This window comes from Peromyscus eremicus, chromosome 17 (assembly GCF_949786415.1).
Source record: "Peromyscus eremicus chromosome 17, PerEre_H2_v1, whole genome shotgun sequence".
Classification (NCBI taxonomy): domain Eukaryota; kingdom Metazoa; phylum Chordata; class Mammalia; order Rodentia; family Cricetidae; genus Peromyscus; species Peromyscus eremicus.
In genome coordinates, this window is record NC_081433.1 from 45,223,341 (window position 1) to 45,243,245 (window position 19,905).

The following is a 19,905-nucleotide window of genomic DNA, read 5'->3' on the forward strand; positions in this document are numbered from 1 at the left end:
AAGCTCTACTTTGAAATCTCTCCTGAAGAAAATTGAAAAAATTTATCTGCAGACTTCATAGACTTACAGGAGAGTCTTGTAGTGAGGTAGATTTGTCACTAGATGGCGTACAAAACTCATGGGGGAACATGGCCCAATCCCTGCATCCCCACCCACCTCTGTTTTTCTTCAGGATCTGTAAATATCTATTTCTCTGCTAATAACTCTTGACTTTAAATTTGAAATAGTTTATTCTGTAAGTGCCTCTTAAATATTAAACACAGGTATGAATAAAATGTCAAAGCAGTTGAAAACAAAGCAATCTAAAATTGGGGTATTCAGATATTTAGTAATGTAAGTGGGGGCTGAGTAATGAAAAATGACTAGCAACACCTTCACTGGACTCTGTGCAACAAAGTAAAGCAACCTGAGGACAGTTGACTGTGTATTTTGGTCAATGTTAGGACATAGAGAAACAACACTCACACACACACACACACACACACACACACACACACACACACACAAATTGGCAAAACAGATCACAGGACAAAACAGTTCATCAGCACCATGGTTACTGAAAGCTATTCAGAGGTCAGAGGGGAACTGCCCAAACTTTAAGGAGCAAAGAAACTATTTGGTAATTATTTATTTATTTACTTGTTTATTTATTGCATGTGTGTGCGTGCCTGTGCCTGTGCGAACACATGTGTGCAGGTGAATGTGTACATGTGGAGGCTAGAGACATTAGGTGTCTTCTTCAACTGCTTCTCGAATTTATTGCTTATGTATTTTTAGCTAGGAGCTCACTGACTTGGCTATTGGGAATCCAAAAAAACGCTAGGGATCCTCCTGTCTCTAACTCCCAGCACTGTGCTTGAAGGCACACTCAAATTCTTATGGGTGTGTGAGGATTGAAATCAGGTCCCCGTGTTTGGATCACAAGCACTTTGACAATGGAGCCATGTGCTAACACCAGATGCTTTGCCTCAAAGATTGTTTTACCAATGAACCAAGATTATGCAATAAGTTTTCATACTATTCCAAGAATAGGAATAGAAAATGGGGAAAAAACAGGACAGTGTGGTTCAGTAATTTTAGGTATTTGGGAGGCTGAGGTCTGAAGATTATGAGCTCAAGGCAATCCTGAGCTCCTTAGAGAGTCCCTTTTAAAAGTAAGAACGTAAGAGAGAACTTATGACATCACTCAGGGGGAGACAGAGCACTTGCTTAGCATGTTCAAGGAGGACCTAGAGGAAAATCCCAATTATCTCCCCCACGAATAAAACAAGAAAATATGAAAAGGGGGAACAAAGGGAAATGAATGTGGAAGGAACAGGAGTCAATAGAGATGATGGATATAGTGCGGATGTAAAGGTTCTGGGTACCAGTGAGTCAGAGCTAAAACAGTCATATAAGTAGGATAATGTCAAACACATTAAGAAATAATTGGAATATATGAAAATGAAATATTCATAGGGCTTCTAATAAATGCAATATTAACATGTTTGTGGTTTGGGATATTTAGGTCTACAGTCAAAGGGAGTTAGGACTGAAGATAAATTATTAAGAAAACATGTGAATGTTGGCTCAAGAAATCAGACGAATTTACTGAAAGAAAGCAAAATCACTACAAGAACTGCACCCTCAAGAAAACCTTTCATTTATATATTATTGGGAAGAAATTCTAGAAAAATGTTGCCACAGATGACAAGTTAAACTCAATATAGCTCAGTCTTAGGAGGTATATTAGACAACTACAATGAATGGAATTTAAAGAACGGGAAACAGAACCAGTGTTATCGTTGAACAACCCCCGTGATGAGAATAACGAGGGTCAAAGCTAAATTCTACAAACCTGGAGGAGATGGGGTGATGAGCGAGCAGGGCCGAAGAGTGAGGTCTGGCAGTCTATGAATGTTAGTTGATAAAGAGATGAAAAAAACCACAGCATTTGAGGGATGGCTGAGTTGTAGAGCTCAGAGCCACTGTGGTTGTGTGCACAAGACCTGCACGAAAGCAAGAAAGTTAAAAATTCCAGCTAGGGTTGGGGAAGGGCCATCAAGGTCTCAAGCCTAACTGGAGAGTTACTAGTCCTTGAGGGTTTCTGAGAGAACAATAGTCAATACTTCTTTGAAAAGTAGTCACGAGTGGGTTGCCCTTTCCTCAGTGGGTGACCATATACTCAGACACACATGGGCAGCAATAATCAGACTCAGTGGGTCAAGAGTAGTACTTCTTTCAAATATTGATGTTGAGAGGGAAATGTGTTTAGCATTCAAAGGGAAACTGGAGAGGAAGAAGGGGGTGAAACAAGACACATTATAAACATGCATGAAATATTCAAACAGGAAATAAAATATTATTAAAATAAATAAGGAAAGCTAATCATACTATTTTGTGGGACCCAGGAGCTGGTGCATAGGGTCTTTTCATGTATCTGGCTTCTTCAGAACATTTCCAGAGACATCGTAAGCCGAATACAGGGAAACAGAGCTTCTTGCCGCTTCCTGTATTTGATTTCTAGCTTTTTATTCACAGCATAAGACATTTGTAAATTTGCCTGTCCTGCTGGCAATGACAGTTGTCTGTCAAAGACGACAGGATCCTTAATTATCATCACAGCAGCAAAACTTAAATTCTGTGCTTCTTATCCAAAGACTAGCACAGACAACATAAGGAAAAGACATTATGGATGTGTAATATCTACATAAATACCAATTAGTGACAGAAAAGTAAAATGAAGAAACCAAAGAAAGCCACTGACAAAAAATCAGTTCTGAAAACATACATATAAGGTACAAGTAACATTATCGGATTCAATAGGTTATATTTAGGAATACACACACGCACACAAGCATGCACGCACGCATGCGCACAAGAACGTATTCACATATACATGTGACAACAATTAATGAAAAAAGAGGCCAGGAATTTGAGGGGCATATGAGAGTGCTTGGAAAGAGGAAAAGGAAGAGAAAAATATTGAAAGTAAATTATAATCTCAAAAAAAATTACACAGAGTAGTAAAGCAATATAATTTTTTCTCAAACATTGCCCTAAATCACTAAAAAAATATTTTTGAAAAGGTGGAAGGGGCTTGAGGATCAATTTAGAGAAACCACTAAAAAAAATAAAAAACCTTTGAAATATACTTTAATAGGATTTGGGGATAGACATGTCTGAAAATAGACTATGCTTTTGTGCAGCTTTGGGATAGAGCTTCTAAATGTGGAAGGGTTTTATTATTGACCTTGTCAGGTAGATTTTATAGCTGGGTCTGATATACAGATTGCTTACTCGGGATCCTATGCTGTTTCGTTATAAAAATAATAGAGCTTGTGATTGTTTTTTTACAATTATGTCCTAATAATTTCTACTGCTATCCAAACTCATAATTTAGGAGTTTGGATTAGGTTCAGGATAAGATTGTGCTTTTCGTTTGCTTACTCAGACACAGATGGTTCTCGTTTCCCAGAGTATTTGTTACTTAATCTCTGTAGTTATGATGTGAGTCAGGAGGAAAAAGCTCTCTCGAGACAAAAGTATTAGTGGGTGAATGTGTTACTTGTAAAATAAATTCCGATTTGAACTTTAATGATCCCACCCCTCACAAAAGCTGTGACTTTTGTGACCTCTTTACTTTATATTTTTGTAAATTGGATGTTCCAGTGACCAGATTTTTCTGAACATAAGGCAATACAATAAAAACAGAATGCAGCCACTGGTTTATAAAGTGATGATGTCACAAATAGCATTATGATGTTAAATCTTTCAAATATATTACCTGCTTTAATCATAACCACAACTTAATGAAACAAGGTTATGTAGTAATATTTTGCTTGTGCTCTAACAAATAAAGTTTGCCTGGAGATCAGAGTGTGGAGCTAGCCACTAGTTAACCATAGAGGACTGGCAGTGGTGGCACACGCCTTTAATCCCAGCACTTGGGAGGCAGAGCCAGGTGGATCTTTGTGAGTTCAAGACCAGCCTGGTCTACAGAGCGAGATCCAGGAAAGGTGCAAAGCTACACAGAGAAACCCTGTCTTGAGAAAAAAAGAAAAGAAAAGAAAGGGTTGGTTTGTATTTTTCCTCTCTTCCTGACTATTTTCCCAAGTGTTAAAATTGGCCCCAATCCCCAAGTCGGGTCCCCCCTCCTGGTGGCATCAGCTTGCAGCAAACCACGTTTGACGGGAACTATATTCCACGTAGCTCGCTGGAATAAACACTAAGTCTCTACCCTTTCCTTTAGTTAAAAATCGTCTTGTTGAGCTAGCCGGTCATCCAGATATGGCTAATTATCCAGAGACATGAACCGCACACCATTACACATTTCTCAAAGGAAAAGCCTTAGGAAACTTGGCAACAATATGCTACAGATATTTCTCTTTTGTTACCCTTGAGAGAAAATGCCATTTCACCAGCTGAAGGCCACTTAAACCATCATCAATGACTGGTGATCAAATCATCTTGAAATCCTAAAATATTATGACATGTCAAATATCTATCTAAAAATTAAGTGTCTCTATAGTCAGTTAGCAATCCAGGAGAGTTGATAACAAGACTATGGTGTCATATTAGTATAATATAGCTTTACCCTTATGATCCCAAACTAGGTTCCTACTGTTACCACTTCTTTCTGCCTTCCCATCTGCAGTTTCTTTTAATGTCGTTGGGATTCAGTACTTAGCTCTGCTATCATTAACTCAGCACCTGCCACTTAATAAACTTAATAAATAAAATATACTAAACAATAGGCAGTTATTTTTCACCTTTCTCAGATGCAACATCACATCTTCTATCTGACCTGTAGGCCATCCCCCTTTCTCAGAATATTATAGTTCCTCAGAGATAGAGATGAAAATGCTTGACTATCCGTATACTTTTACAAGGTCACTTCTGCCCACTCTTTTTCCATGTTTACTTCTCTGCTTCCCCAATCACTTGCTACATTGTATTCCTTCACAATGTCTTATCTGAAATGTTTACGTTTTTTACTAAATCCTTTCCATGGAGTTAGGAGACTACCTTTCTTGCTCCCCAGTGTTTGTCTCTGTCTTTGTAATCCCAGTAAAGTTAAGATAATACTCTGTCTTTATAGTCGTTAATATGGAAACATCTTGCACAGGGCAACAGAGTGGAGTCCAATTGAGTTCATGTTGAACTGCAGGATTCTTACAAATAAGAACACCAAGTAGCTGCCTGTTCCACTTCTTTCCTTATCCCTGTTACCTAGGAAACTCTGCAAATGTGAACTCACATAATTTCTCTGGTGTTCCTTGCAATTCCCTTAATGCTGCACCAAGGCCTTCTCCACAACGTGATTTTCAGTTCTCCACCCTCAGGAAATTTCCCTTTTCCTTTTGAGAATTTTTAATGTCTATTTGACTTTAAAAAGTTATATTTTCAGTGTGTGTGTGTGTGTGTGTGTGTGTGTACACGAATGCAGATGTCGTTAGAGACCAGAAAATGGAATCAAATCCGTAAGAGCTGGCATTACAGGCATCCAGTATAGGTGCTGGGAACCAAACTTAGGTCCTCAAGAAGAGCAGCAAGCATTCTGAAGCACTGAGCCATCTGTCCGGCTCCTAAAAATTTTATTTATTATTATTGTGTGTGTTTGTCATGATGTGTGTGAGGCACGTGGCATTGATCGCTCTGCACTGGACAACCGATAAGGGAACTCATCCCTAAGAGAGGCTAGTTTTCCTTTTTCCAGAAGTCATTAGTTGCCTTTAATGCCTTGTCTAAGGGTAGGGCCTCACAAATATTTCTCTCTTCCATGTTAATGTGTCCATTGCTATTGCCATTGTTCTGGTCTTGTTTATACAGCCATTTCTAGGACGGACTGTTTCACTGAATACATGTGGGGACTCTGTTTTTTACAATCCTTCCTCTCACGCCTCACCAATGTTCCCTCAAGACACACACAAAGGAGCTAGGAAATAGATGTATCCACCGGGGCTAGGTTCCCCATGATGGGTTGATTTCTGTATTGTGTCTGGTTGTGATTTTTTGGGATGGTCTCCATTTGCTGTAAAAAGAGGCTTTGATGAGGGCTGGTAGCTATACTTACCCAAGAGAGGTGGTTGTGCAAATAAAAAAAAAAAATGGTTTTGATTGTAGTAAAGTACATGCCTTGAATCATCTTGTACTGCTAAAACACAACACTGCATAGTGGGTAACTTCAAATAGACACAAATGTATTGTCTCCAAGCCCAAGGTCAAGATACCAATATCCAGCAGGATCTTCTTGCTGTGTCTTTCCGTGGCTCAAAACCGAAAGGGTCAAGAGACAAAGGCATGCTGAATGTCTTCCTTAGAGCAGTAGTCATACTACCTGTGAGGATAGAGGTCTCATAGTCTGATTCTTTTTGAAATATTTATCTCTCAATATTGTTGCAAAGACAAGTGGCTTCATGCATTGCGTTTTAGAGCTTAGGATTTTCCAGTCAGGAATCGTACAGAAACAGGGCCAAGGAGATAACCCAGAGGGTAAAGTGCCTGCCTGAGCACCTAAGGTCAGTATCAGCAACCCATGCAAAGGTAGAAAAAGAAAGCTAATTCCACAAAATTTCCCTAGAACAGCAAAGATCACCTGCAATTTAAATCATTACTGTCTTTTTTTCCCCTGTGATTCTTGAGTTTGCTGTTCTTCTCTGCTCAAAGTTGTCACCATTTATTCCCATTTTTAGTTAATTCTCCAGGTAACTTCAGTCCCCCCTGAAGTTATAACTCTATGTTTTTCTACTCAAACAAATGGCCTCATGCAAGCAGCCTCTTTCAAAGTTTGGGTAACATTCTCCTTCAACATGACTCCACAGTACAATCACAAATACTCCTTAAGCCAAGGACTCCACTGGCATCTGCCAGAGGAATTCAGAGGGGAAAAAAACCCACACAGATGCCTGCAAGTCTTTTGTTAAGAATTACATGACTTTGCTAAATTCATTTATTTTTCAGAGGCTGTGTGTCTCTTTTGTAAGACAAGTGAGCTACACTAGATGCTACAAAGGTCATCTCCAATCTCGGAGTCCATAAAATATTTAGATACATATACAAGATTATGAATCTGATAGCTACAACTTAAGAGGTGCATCTAGAGGTGGTGGAATACTCACATTATGGATCAAGAAGACTATAAAAACCAACCAGTAAACAAACACCCTATGAGATGTCTGTAATGATAATTAAGAGGAAACTAGAAAAGCAAAAGTAAATGAAAATAAGTAAGGAATGTTGAAATTTTGGAGACAATAGTCCATTTTTTACAGGCACACAAAAGTGTGACTGAAGAGTGACATTTTAATAAGTTAATGAGGTAAACTTAAGAAGCGTTTGAGTATCCACTGAGGTCCCCATTCAGGAACTGGGAAAACTGATAGCAATGTTTTTGGCTACTTGCCCATTGGGCAACCATGTCCTAACACCCCCATCACTAGGCTCTTTCTAGTCATTTGACAGGAGTTGTCTTCACATTCCAGAGAATTTTAGAGTCTCTGCAGTATTTAAGGAATGCCTGCTCAATTTTATGCACTCTTAATAGTCCTAAATGTCCTAGTCTTCAAAATATATCCAACATGGAACATCTAGTTCTTAGTAATTTGTTTGTTTCTCTCAGGCTGGGTAAGATGAAAATCCTGAGATGAAAATCCAGGGCAGAAATGAGAAAAATATAATAAGATAAACACTCGGCAAATTGTTAGACCTTGAAAAGTATAAAGGAGCTCCATGCCATTTTAGAATTGACAGAACTCTGAAAGAACTGTAGATTTAACATAAGAATTATAATGTGCAAGTCCGCAAATACTTTCTATAATATGTCTTTATATGTAAATACAATGAAATTAAACTATCTATAGATGATACAATATTTTATAGGAACAGAGATTGTTTTCCTTAAGTCAGAGTCTCATCTTTCTCACATAGTCATTTTGAACTCAAGAATTTTATGTGAGAATATTCGGGACATAAGAAAATAAAATATTCTCTTTCAATGGAGTTAAGATGCTCATTTATATTTAAACTTCTCTTCTGTAGACAAATTGCTAAATGGTCTTATTAAATAAAAACCCGGAGCCAGATATTGGGGTGAAAACCTGAGAGATCAGAGGAATAGGAAAGCCACAGCTAACCTTGCCTCACCAACTCGGCAGCTTCCAAGGATACTTACTTCCTGTATACATATGCCTATATGCCTTGCTGTTCTGCCATCTGATTTGCTCTCTCTGTCCAGCTGCATCACTTCCTCTTCCTGCCCAGCTCTGTCACTTCCTGTCTGTCTGTACAGACCTCCAGTTCTCCATAGTTAACTAGTGTTGAAATTTAATGCATGTGCCACCATGCCTAGCTCTGTTTCCAGTGTGACCTTGAACTCACAGAGATCCAGACAGATCCCTGCCTCTCAAATGATAGGATTAAAGGTGTGTACTACCATTGTCTGACTTCTATGTTTCATATAGTGACTGGCTTTTTCCTCTGATCTCTAGGCAAGCTTTATTTATTAGAGGACAAATAAAATATCACCACAAACTTCCATCTTTAATGTAAATACAATTTCTATTTCTTTTTCATGAAATGTAAGCATAATGTATCTTCTGGATATAAAATCTTTACACCCAAGATTAAGTTTTAGTATTTACCCGCTATAAATCATCATATAATTAGGAATCAGTGGACAAGAACTCTTCTCTCTCTCTCTCTCTCTCTCTCTCTCTCTCTCTCTCTCTCTCTCACACACACACACACATACACACACACACATACACAAATATCATGTAGATGTACATTATAACAAAATTGGATAAGTAAATAGGTGTGTTAATGATTCGGCATGTGTTAACTCTCTAAAATAATGCTGGCACAATTTAAACCAAGTACTGTTTTGAACTTCTGGTTCAGTTGCATTTTTAATGGTTAATTAAGACTCATTTCAACAACTAAGTCTTCCTGGTGTGACATTTTCAGTGATGTGAAATGGACTAGCCTAGGTGTGTTTTATTACCCCAGTAATTCTCACAGTGATGTGTTATAAACCTGTACTTTTTTCAGTCATTACCTATTTTGGTGTGTAACTTAATTATTTTGAGTGAAACAGAATTTTACTTCTAATTACTTGAATATTTTGTGACACAATAGTTATTTTTACTATAATTACACCTCATGTTATATGCTTTGGGTGGAAGTCATCATCTATGTTTTGTCTTTGGCAATACTCTTTTTGGTTAGAGTTTTAATAAGAATGGGAAAGTATTAATTGCAAGTGCTATTACATCTGAAGGGTTTTGTTTTAATGTGGCAAATTACGGAACACTAAATAATTTCCACCAAAATCTAGATTTTATTGCAGTATGAATTAAATGTGAGTTTCAGTGTCTGGAATCTGACCAATACCATGCTGCTTACTTCTCCTTAGACCTCTCTAAATGCATTATAATGTTAGGCATTTTATAATACTCCAGTTTGTAGAGTAATTATGTTACATTTTTATAACTGTATTTTCTATTTTTTAATATATTCAATCATTTTAAAATTGAATTGTATAGCACTATGAATAGTATTTCAGGACACTCTTTAAATACTTTCTGAAATTCGTCTCCTTTTTAGCATCAAAAAAAAATCTTCTCTTGAACTATCTTAGATTATGTCTTTGAGAAGTGAATAGCGATATTGTGAAACATCAAACATAAGAAATCTCAAAAAGATAGATGCAGCTCATTTCTAGTCGCTGCTCCAAACACTTTGAACCGCCAGGTACTGGCACACTGATTAGGCTCACTGTGGATCTCTTTGGTGTGGTACGAGGCCTCTGAGACAAGGTTTTTCATGAATTTGAATGGTCCTGAAGCTTTGACCTTCTACAGTCACACCGAAATGCTTTCCCACCATGTGAGGTTTACTCCAAAGAAGTAGGCAGGCACTGTCCTTCTGCAACCGGCCCTCCTGCAAAAACCCAGCTAACCACCACACCTTTTTCTCATTAACATGGTCTAGCTCAAGGTCAGGTCCTTTTCCGATTTCAATGGAGATCTCCCGGAAGAACTTTGAACACTGTATATTCAATGTGTATCAATCTTATGAAACCTTGAGAAATGTGAACAAAATGATTTGTCTGATTGGCATTTAAGAAGACTACAACTCTCTACATTTCCACCTTGAGGCCAAACAGCAAGGAAAAAGCTAAAGTAACTCTAGTCTTCAAAGTATTTGTTAAGACAAGTTAGAAGTCAGTGATACCAGAAGAAACTTCAGAGAAAGTAAGAGATACCTAATTTAGCAGACTTACCAATTTAAATGAAACCACATGTGACACTGTGAGTTATGGAAAAGGATTTCAAATCAAATGCACAAATCATTAAAAAAAAAAAAACTTAGTGAAATGCGTTTTGACACAGCAATTGTTCCTTGTCAAGTCCATAAAAGTGACTTGAGTAATATTTCTCCCAGCAAAAATCAGCCGTGCCAGGAGCGGGTATTTTCTTCCTTTTGTTTTTTAAAATCCAGATGCTGATTAAAAACACAAGAATTTGCAAACTAGGTCAAACTAGAAATATTTTTCTGTCTTTCTCCTAAAAACATTTGAGACAGCGAGGCCAAATGCTTTTCTGAATTACTTTTAAAATTAAATGTGATTTTATAATTCATCAATAAAGCTCTAAGCTCCAATTGAATTTAAATATATTCTTAGCCCAGAGTCTCCATTCGAATAAGCATATTTTTATTTTATATATGTTAGCAATATCATAAAACTTTATTTCATTTTTATAGCACAGTGTTTCAAATGCCCATGTAATTAAACCTATAATGTTGTAAATAAATCATTATGTGCAGAGTAATTATACAAAAAAGTTATTGTTTTTTTAATTTTATAATTTGATTTAATTTTACATATCAGCCACAGATTCCCCTGTCCTCTCTCCTCCCGCCCCCCCCCCAGCCCAGCCCCCATTCCCATCTCCTCCAGGGCAAGGACTCCCCCAGGGATTCAGCTCAACCTGGTGGATTCAGTCCAGGCAGGTCCAGTCCCCTCCTTCCAGGCTAAGCAAAGTGTCCCTGCATAGTCCCCAGGTTCCAAACAGCCAGCTCATGCACTAAGGACAGGTCCCCATGCCACTGCCTGGGTGCCTCCCAAACAGTTCAAGCTAATCAACTGTCTCACTTATCCAGAGGGCCTGATCCAGTTGGGGGCTCCTCAGCTATTGGTTCATAGTTCATGTGTTTCCACTAGTTTGGCTATTTGTCCCTGTGCTTTTTCCAATCTTGGTCTCAACAATTCTAGCTCATACAATCCCTCCTCTTTCTCGCCGATTGGATTCCTGGAGCTCCACCTGGGGCCTGGCTGTGGATCTCTGCATCCGCTTCCATCAGTCATTGGATGAGATTTCTAGCACGACAGTTAGGTCAGTTTGGGATTTCTCTCGACCACTGCCTTTAGTCTATTGTGGAGGTATCTTTGTGGATTTCTGTGGGCCTCTCTAGCACTTTGCTTCTTCTTGTTCCCATGGGGTCTTCATTTATCATGGTCTCTTTTTCCTTGTTATCCCTCTCTGTTGTTGATCCAGCTGGGATCTCCCGCTCCTCCAAGCTCTCTTTCCCTTGACCCTCGCCCTTCATTACCCCCACTCACGTCCAGTTTGCTCATGTAGATCTCATCCATTTCTCTGTCATTGGGTGATCCCTGTGTCTTTCTTAGGGTCCTGTTTTCTAGGTAGCCTCCCTGGAGTTGTGAGTAGCAGTCTAGTCGTCCTTTGTTTCACATCTAGTATCCTCCTATGAGTGAGTACATACCATGTTTGTCTTTCTGACTCTGGGTTACCTCACTCAGGATAATTTTTTTCTAGATCCAAAAAGTTATTGTTTTAACCCAGAAGTTTAATAGCATAGATTATACCTCTATTTTAAATACAAGTAAATTTTGTTTTATTTTAACAAATATTTACTATATTATTATTATTACTACTATAATTATTATTATTACCTCTGTGTATGTGCATACATGAGTATCTATGCAGGTACAAACATGCCATGGTGCAGGTCTCGAGGTCAGAAGACGACCTTTGGAAGTTAGTGCTTGGCCTTTACCTTGGCTTCCAGGGATAAAAATCAAATCCTCAGAGAAGAGAATTACCTCTACTCACTGTGCATCTGGACCTAGATTGTATTCTGATTTTCTAGGAATATAGAAAATTTCTGTTATCATTTATTAGAAATTTTCCATGCTGATTTAAAGTGTAACTTTTACCTTATGTCTTCCTTCATTGGTCTGATTCTGAGTTCTATTTTCTGTAGCAGTTCTCTACTTGATCAATTTTTAAAGACTATAGCCTTATTTGTCTAGATTTTCATTTTCTGGCAGGTCTACGCTGTTCTCTCAACTGTCACTGTGGTTTGTGTTTTTATACTTCAGATTAACTACCAGTTGAAGAGCACAGTAAAATTTTCATTTAAGTTGTGTTGAAGTTATGGATCAATTTTGATAGGGAGGTTTCACAACAGTGTGAACCTCTGCACAAGGCCATAACATTTCACTGTTTGTACCTTTCTGTCTTTCCATCATTATCTAAATTTTACTTTTCTTCGTAAGCACATGTTCGTGTCAACTTTAAATGATGTGGTGATATTTAAAGTCTTCATTTACTCAAGATACTACACTGAAAATATTTTTTGTCTTATTTCTTTAGGAATAAGAAGAGGTGAATAACCTATGCTAGATAAAGTAATGGGAGAAAAGACCATAAATGGGATGAAAGGTGAATTTCCAGAAATAATATTGGAAAATAGAAAATTTTCTAGTGTCTAATGAGAAGTGTTCAGAAGTGAAATAATATGGAAAGATATCTATTGGGATGGTCAAGGACCTCCCCTGAAGTAGTATGGTCGTCAGGAGAGTCAGAGGGACTCTTGATAAGATGGCAAAAGCTTCAGAAAGTTAGAGGGAATTGGAAATGAAAGTGTGTAAGGTTTCTCTTCAGATTTTGTAAGACTCATTCTGAGATCTCCCTGCCAGATGGCCTGTGTCAACACAGGCAGTCATCTAAATGACCTACGTCAATGTGGCATGTTGAGTTAGATTAAGTGAATTGATGAAAATGTGTGCGTGGGATCTTCACTGAGTGGCTGGGAAAACAAATAAACAAAGAGACAAACTAACCAACAGTTCTTTAAAAAATTTGTTTTGATTTATTACTGTTGTGTTCCTTGGAAATAGTCTAGACTCTTGATGGTTCCATAGAGTACCATAAACTCTGAGCTAGTAATTTCAATTCTTAGCTCATCTACCAAGGGATTTAAAATAAAGAGCTTCCATATCCTGTTGTTTGGAAAGGATAAAAATTATCTTAGAACAATGATTGAAAACTAATTCACTGGCAATAAGAATTCCTTAGAGGTTATGGCTGAAATTGTCTCCCTGTTGATATGGTAACAAACCAGAACATTCAAAGCACAACAGTGCCAATAGAAATCAATGACCACGAATTGTACCCATCTCAGGTGTTATTGGATGCTAGGGCCCAGCTATAGAAAAATGATCGTGTATCCTGTAGCAAGGTTAGAAAAAACCAGTCATACCACATGTATCCAAGAAGCTCTCGCTCTCTGCATCTGCTAAGGGACCTAATCCTTTTGCTCTTAGGAGAAGACCTTATCATCCGTATGTGTATTACTTTTAAAAGCAAAAGAAGGACAAAGAAAACATTTACACTCTTGTTCTCATATAATATTAAACTAAAAAACTTTTATATTGGTGGATAAAGTAGCTCTAATCCTATTTTAAATCATTTCCAAAGTTAAAATTAAATCACAATCATTTGGATTCAAAGTTGCAATATTTGTTACTAAATTTAAATTTCTCACTGTCTATTGATCCTGCTGGATGAACTATTATTTTTTCCATTGAGAAAAATAACATCCTGTTGATTAGGAAAAGGAAAAACCAAAGAAATCCTAAAAGATTGAAAAGGCTTCCTTTAACACTTTAGAATTTTTTCCCTTTTATTGAAAATAGCTTTCTTTTCTCACATATGATATTCTAATTAGGGTTTCCCCTCCTCTACTCCCAGTTCCTCCCTTCCTCCTCTCCCATTGGAACCCAACTCTTTTTGTTTCTCATTAAAAACAAATAGGATCCTAAGAGACAATAATAAAATAAAATAAAAAGACAAAACAAACAAAATAACAAAAGCCCAAGAGAAGGCACATGTAACAGATATAAATACAGAGACCCACTCATTCACACACTGAGACACTAAACTGGAGCCATTTTATATATATATTGTAGGGTAAATATATATATATATATATATATATATATATATATATATATATATATATATATATATATATATTAGGGTAAAAAGAGAGAGAGAAAAAAACAACACAAAAACAAACAAACCAACAAAAAAAAGCCGAAAACAGCCATGATACATTATGAAACAAGGAACCTCCAAAGATGCCCCGTTGAGTTTATTGTCTGTTGGCCATCTATTGCTGGGCATGCAGCCCACCCTTAAGAGTGGTTTGTCAATCCATGTGTTAAAGATCCAGAGCTTGGCCAGCATGGTGGTATGTGCTTTTGATCCCAGGAACTCTGTGAGTTCAAGGCCAGCCTAGTCTACATCGTGAGAACCCACCTCAACAAATAAATAAAGAAAATAAAGGAAAAAAACGAGAGTAGTTTGTTTCCCCAGTGAGAATCACTTGATGAAAACTTTTTTTTTTTTTCATTTGCAAGTGATTATCAATTGGAGATAGTTTCTGGGTTAGGGATGGGACACGTGTCCATTTCTCCCTTCAACTCTAGGATCCCATCTGGTGCACACCCTGCAGATCTTGTACATGCTTCCTCAGTCCCTGTGAGTTCGTATGTGCATCGATCATGCTGATTTAGGTCTTGTTTTCTTGGTGTCCTCAGTGTCCTCTGGCTCTTACACTCTTTCCACTTCCTCTTCCGCAGGGTTCTCTGATCCCTGAGGGGAGGGATTTGAGAGAGACATCCTGTTTAGGCCTGTCTTCTACTTTCTGCATCATGTCTGGTTGTGGGTTTCTGTGTTTGTTCCCATCTGTTACATAAGGAAGCTTCTCTGATGATGTCTGAGCAAGACACTGGTCTATGAGTATAATAGAATGTTTTATTGGAGTTTTTTTTCTATGGTCTTTTAGTAGAATAGTAGTTTTGATTTTACCTAGTCCCTGAGCTATCTAGTCTCATGTTCTTGGTTGTTCAAGTAGCTTTGCAGAAAATAATTTCTCCAAACATCTAATTTTGGCTTGAAATTTCAGAATCTGTTATTCACAACAACTATTGTCAGTTTCTATCCCATGGTATATACCCATATCATGCATATTTTTAAAAGTCAAGTACCTAGGAAACACTATTAGTAGATCATTTCACTTTTCAAGTAAAAATGATATGCACCCACCCAAATCAAGACAAAAAAAAAAAGCTAGTTCAGTTTGTCCCTTAATCCACTAACACTGTTCCTTGAAACCTTATATTTACAGTATGCAGATGAGTGCTGTGTACAGGATTCCAACTTGGCCACACGGATTTCAAAGATATTTACATAAAGATCAAACTTCAGTAAATTAGTACTTGTTACTAATCTGAGGATCAAGGACACCTTTGAAGCATTGCTTTGACCACAAAGTATTTACTACTTCATCAGCCATGGGCATAGTTAAATGAAAATGGCGTTCTTTCCCAAGGGATACGGCACTTAGGAACACAGTAACTTTCAGAACAGCCTGGTGCCACTGCTAGTATTGTGTTAAAACATTACCTACCACTGTTTCATCATCAGGGAAAATGTTATTACAATGAAAAATGCAAATAATATGTCATTATGACCATGAAAGTTCTTTGAGCCTTGTGATTTGTATGAAAGGATCTGGCTGCTGTTGTGGTGATGTATTGTGTCCTCAATATATTGTGCACCCTAATAAAGTTTATCTGAGGATCAGAGGGAAAAGCCAGCCACTATAGTAAACATAGAGGTCAGGCAATGGTAGCACACGCCTTTAATCCTATCACTCGGGAGGCAGATATCTGTCTGGATCTCTGTGAGTTTAAGGCCACACTGGGAACAGAGCCAGGCATGGTGGTACATACCTTTAATCCCAGCACTAACCATAAAGGTCTGGAGGGCTGTACAGACAGACAAGAAGTGACAGAGCTGGGCAGGAAGAGGAAGTGATGTAACAGGGAGGAGCGAGAAAATGAGAAGGCAAAACAGGAAGACATATAGGTGTGAAGTAGGTCTCTTTGGCTTAGGATCTCCAAGTGGTGAGAACATGGTTGGCTTTGTTCTGCTTTTCTGATAAACTTTATTAGGGTACACAATGTATTGGGGACACAATATATCACCACAACACTAGCCCGATCCTTTCATACAAATCATGATATCATGAGTATAAAGCACTATTTTGTAAATTCACTTCATTTCTCTAAAGATACCAATTTCCTAATGTTACTTACAGGTATTTTTAAAAAGTCAGTTTTTCAACTCAGAATCTAACCTGACATAAACATGTATTGATTTGTCTGTCCATTTCACATACTTCTTTATGCAAATTAGATCTGAATGAAAAGTGCTACTACTAATATCTATTACAAGCCAAGGGTGTTTTTAATTTATTTCAAACAAACTTGCTTTTCCATTTTCCTGAAGTTCTCTTTCTTTTGTGTTCTTCATTTGGGGGCCATTCCTTGCTATCAAGGTCCAACTCAAACAGAGCACAACGACTGATTGACAGTTGGTACTCAATAAATACTTATTGAAAAGCAAGAATTGAGACATCCATTTACAGGTTTCATCATAGTCTTCAAATGAAGTTGTTGGACATGTTCAGGTTAAAATCTTTGTTCATTGTGTAAATTATTTTTTCATTGTGATATTATTATGCAATATAAGGCAAATAAGTTTATCACCTTGCTCTCATTAGCCAATCTGTTTTCCTTAATATTCTTAAGCTTCTATAAAAATTTGTTAGCCAAAAGAAAAGAATATTAAAAACAATTTGAACCCTGTGGAAGAGAATCTATTAAAGTTTGTTTGAAGGTTTACTGAGGCAATAATGCCATTAAGTTTCCTTCAAAGACATAAGTTACTCAGAATAAAGGAAATATTCTTTAAACAGGGTCATCTTATTATTTACCATCCACTTTCAAGCTTAAACCTGCTGTGAGTTGTAAATAAATACAGTAATATGGCTGTAAAATGTCCATTCATCATCACTTGATGTGAAGAGTTTTTCACCACATAACAAGCTATATGTGCTCCTATAAACTGGATGAGAGAAAAATTAGAGCTTGGCTTCAATGGAACTTCAGACAGCTAGTTTCCATTTCCAGAAGATTTCATAAAGCCTTTATTATGTCAAAACAGAAAAAGGTTTAGCTTATCTTTTCATTTATTTATCTAAATTGGGGCAAAAATTTCCGATACTTTGTCTTATGTGATTCTTTGTATGAATTGTAAGATACATGTCTCATCTGACAGCAGGTAAAATCGGAGCTTCTCTTACTGCCTTTAGATCACTGAGAAATGTGCATCTGTGTTGTCTTTAAGCAGAGTGTGATCTACAATGCACATATTAAGGGATTTATGAATAAGAGTGAATCATTCTTGCTTGCCTGTGGTGACACATGCCTTTAATCCCAGCACTCAGGGAGGCAGAGGCAGGCTGATCTCTGTGAATTCAAGGCCAGCCTGGTCTACAAAGTGAGTTCCAGGACAGCCAGAACTACCTAGAGAAATCCTGTCTCAAAAACAAAACAAAACAAAACAGCAACAAAAAGAGTGAATCATTATTTTATTACCAATCCAATCATTATTTATTTCATGTTTCACTGAAAGATATTCTAGGATAAATAAACCAACCATTAGGTCTGGAACAGTGGTTCTCAACTGGTTGGTAGTGACACTTTTGAGGTTGTATATCAGATATCCTGTGTGTCAGATATGCATTGTGATTCATAACAACAGCAAAATTACAGTTATGAAGTAGCAATGAAAATAATTTTATGATTGAAGTCAACACAACATGAGGAACTGTAATAAATGGTTCCAGTATTATGAAAGTTGAGAACCACTTATAGTTAAATATCTATTTTTGAACCAAAATTCAGACATGGCACCTTTCAATCTATAGGACCATACAGATGCTACCAAATATTTCTTGCTCCATAATGAACTGAGACTCGAGACACTGATGGTGCCTGTGAAAACTTGTTAGCCAAATCCTAGGGCATCTAAGCAGATTTGATCACTGACACTTGTCACCATGGTCTCCTCTACCCATAGAGCACACGCCCGATGGCTTCTGCAATTAGACCAGATTCCACTATCTCTGGAAGATTATGAAAGAGAGTGGAGAGTGATGAGCTCCCCTCTTACCCATTATCTAACCTATACAAAAGCTGTGCCAAATCACTGCATGAATATTTGCTAGAAACACCCCTGTACACAGCTCCAGAGATAGGAATAACTTACTGATTTAACCAGTTGACTTAATTCAGGAGTCATATCATGTTTCCTTTCTCTTTCTAAATCTATGGAATTGACTGATGAGAACAGAAACAGCCCTCTTCACATCCACTTAGTTTCTGCCACGACAAATAACACTGAAGCATACATTTCCATAATTTTCATTCAGCTGGGAAAAGATAAAATTCTGCTTATATTGAGCCCCTCCAAAGCAAAATCTGATACTTTAACTTAATAAACACTTGTGACTTATTGAAAAACTCATTTGTAAGTCTATACTGAGCTCATAACCATGTGTCAAACTACTCGAAGTGTATGTTTTATCAAATAGAACAAGCTTGTGTTTTCAAATTATTTTGTCCATGTTGGGACTTGGGACCCAGAAGCAAATTATATAAACTGAGATGATTAAAGCAAGAAAGGCATCAGGCATTAATAGTTTCCCCAGAGATATTTATACTTCAATTCACTTTCTAAACAGGGACTATTTGGCTTTATTGAGTAGTCCTGGAAATTAAAGATAGTGGAATAATGTAAAAAATTACTAAGTTAATCCAAGAGCTTTCCATCCTCATGAGAGAATAAATACTAGCATCCATGTTGTGTTCTTCCAAGCGGACTCCATTTTCTTACATCACTGTTGATAGACTTTGGAAAGTGGAATCTGAAATACACTATTCAGTTGATAGACTCTAGGATTTAATGAGCCTCTCATTCCATGTGACTATGCAGGAAAGTTCTTATTGCCTATATTTGAATGTCTTCCTTTGGCTACAAACATTTCTATAACATTTTGTCTAGTTGGGTACACAATGAATGATCTCATTTTTGAATGGCAAGATGAGGCACCAGTACAAGTGGCCGAAGGACTCACTTTGCCTCAATTTCTGTTGAAAGAAGAAAAAGATTTACGATACTGCACTAAACACTACAATACAGGTAGGGACTGAGTATTTTTCTCTATGATTATGATTTCTGATCTTACAATATACAGATTGTTAAAATTATAATGTTGTGTTAATTTTAACTTCTTTAGCTCATGGAGTATAAAATCGACAATTTCAAAATTTATGTATGCTTTCACTCACTGATTCTTGTCGTATTTGATTTGTATGAGTCCAAAGAAATGCTTGATGCTCAGTTACACTTGAAAATTCTTTATGGAGCCACATGTATATGGGTAATTTCATATTTCTAAACATGTTTCTTTATTTCTATAGGAAAATAAATTAAACTGTTTTTGGAAGTAAATACCGTATATGTTAACAAAAGGACTTGCTTTAAATAATGGTATCATTTGTCATATTTTCAGGCATTCCAAAACGTTTTTTCCTATTTTCTATTTATTCTAATATTTTTATTAATTTCCATTTTCAGTTACTTCTTGGACTGATCGAGGAACCTTGTGTCTTGAGTAGATACCATATTTAACAACAAGCAC

At 37.1% G+C, this 19,905-nt stretch overlaps 1 protein-coding gene across 3 annotated transcripts in view; it reads left to right on the forward strand.

Annotated features, from left to right (window-relative positions):
* Glra3 (glycine receptor alpha 3) overlaps positions 1-19,905 on the forward strand; it is a 149,457-nt gene that overhangs the window by 97,503 nt on the left and 32,049 nt on the right. For all 3 annotated transcript variants that reach the window (XM_059244543.1, XM_059244544.1, XM_059244545.1), the window contains one exon: positions 19,266-19,403. In XM_059244543.1, coding sequence (XP_059100526.1) covers positions 19,266-19,403 — 138 coding nt within the window. The remainder of the gene's footprint in view (positions 1-19,265; positions 19,404-19,905) is intronic.